Genomic DNA, 2,049 nt, shown 5'->3' on the forward strand with positions numbered 1-2,049 from the left:
CTCCTTTCCAATTGTTCGCTGTCATAATCGGCTTTAACCTCCTTCAGATATTGTGTCTCCAAAGTCTTTTGGGAGTTCTCAATGAATTCCTTCAAACCGGTAGATGATTGCAAATATTCATTAAAAAAAAATTGTAGACTCGCTTCTTGAAGTTGTAGTCATGCCGGTGGAGAAATGTTGCTTCGTGTAAGCACCAATCCATTAAGTTCTAATAGCATACATGTCATTTAACCAAGCATGATCCTCAAGATCGTGCTTCTCGACTAATTGCCCCCATCTACCTTCAAATTCTGTATGTGTCAACGACTTGTACACACATGCATTAAACTCTGTCTTGAACTCCGGATAATTTGTGTACATATAAGACAACTTCTCGGGAAACTTACTACGTATATGCCATGTACAATATGTATGCTTTGTTTGTGGCATAGGCATGGCCTCGGCAATGGCATTTCCCAATGCAATGTCTTGATCAATAATAATTGTTCGAGGCGGTTTATTGTCGACGGCTTCCAACCATGTCCTCAAAACCCACTTATACGATGCCTCAGTCTCATCCATTACAAGTGCAAATCCAAATAGTATATTTTGATAATGGTGGTTTACGCCCATAATAGGTATGAAAGGCATACAATACCTATTCATCCGGTAAGTTGAATCAAACGTAACCACATCACCAAAATTCTTGTACGCGTTCATGGACCGAGGATCAACCCACGCCAAACCCCGTACACGATTCTCATCATCTACATCCACCCAATAAAAGAAATTAACAAAACTATTTTCTTGTAGTTCTCGTAGCGAAAGTAATCCACACTCTGCATCACCCGAATCAAACACTCGGTGCCGAATATCACGTATGACATTACGTACGTCTTGATTAGAAAAACCAAGATTTTCAACACCCCCCTTTGTCTCGCTAAGAAACTTCATTACTTTGCTCGTCTCAATTCCCGATTTGTTAAACAACTCAATCAATGATCGCGTCATAGGATCTATGTTGAGTGATCTTTGAAAAAATTAAACTTTTTCCGGCGACACCAATTTATGATTGTGTTCTAAATCCACCGAACTAATTTGCCATTTGTCCATCTTCACTTTGTGAACGACACACATTCGAGCACCACAATTCGTTCGTGGAATTACCTCTCTAACTCGTTTTCCTTTACCAAAATCCAACGGCGTCGCTCCTACCTTTCCACCTTTTCGACAAATAAACAAACGGTATGATGGTTCATTTGTGTTTGTTCACTTATGAGTATTCCTAATTATTATCTCGAATCCCTCTTTTCGACCATAATTCCTATAAAATTCTTCCGCATCCAATGTATCGAAAATCTTGCCGACATAAGGCACAACATCGTTACTATTCTTAAATTCATGATTCTTTTTCTCAACATTTTTCTCATCTTTTACGTCATCAACATTTTCACCGTCAAAATTATCACCACCAACGTTATCATCAACATTATGACCGCCAACATTATCACCACCAACATTATCAAAATGAACATTATCACCACCAACATTATAAACATTATGAACACTAACATTATCAACATCAATATTATCACCACCAACATTATTCATATTATCATCACTATCAAGATTTACAATATCTTCATCAACAAATAACTTACGACGAGCTACGGGGTTTCATCTAACGGGGGTATAATAATCGTAATTATCATTTTCACTAAAAGAGGAACTACAAGCTTTAAATAAAAAAGAAGCCATCAACAATCGAAAACTAACATTTTGAGATCACCTTCAAGAATGAGTAAATTGAAATTAAATTTGAAATTGTTGAAAGTAAATTGTAAATTTTAAAATGAGTAATAAGAAAGTAAATGTTGAATCAAACAAACTGTCTCCAGCAATGAAACATTGCTGGAGTGACCCATTAAATATAACCACCAACCAGATTTTGGATTCATATGGCAGAGTTCCTCCTACAATCACGCATTGCGGCCTCCAACAATGAATCAATGCGGGAGTACTATAATTAAAAATGAATTTGTAATATTTTTAAAAATGAAAAAGTTATTT

At 36.4% G+C, this 2,049-nt stretch overlaps 1 protein-coding gene across 1 annotated transcript; it reads right to left on the reverse strand.

Moving 5' to 3' along the window:
- Positions 1–201: 201 nt before the first annotated feature.
- On the reverse strand, positions 202–990 carry LOC141696080 (protein FAR1-RELATED SEQUENCE 5-like). The gene has a single exon (XM_074500267.1). The coding sequence runs from the start codon at positions 988–990 to the stop codon at positions 202–204; it is 789 nt and encodes a 262-aa protein (XP_074356368.1).
- Between the last annotated feature and the right edge of the window lie 1,059 nt (positions 991–2,049).

Source organism: Apium graveolens, chromosome 11, assembly GCF_009905375.1.
Source record: "Apium graveolens cultivar Ventura chromosome 11, ASM990537v1, whole genome shotgun sequence".
Taxonomy (NCBI): Eukaryota; Viridiplantae; Streptophyta; class Magnoliopsida; order Apiales; family Apiaceae; genus Apium; species Apium graveolens.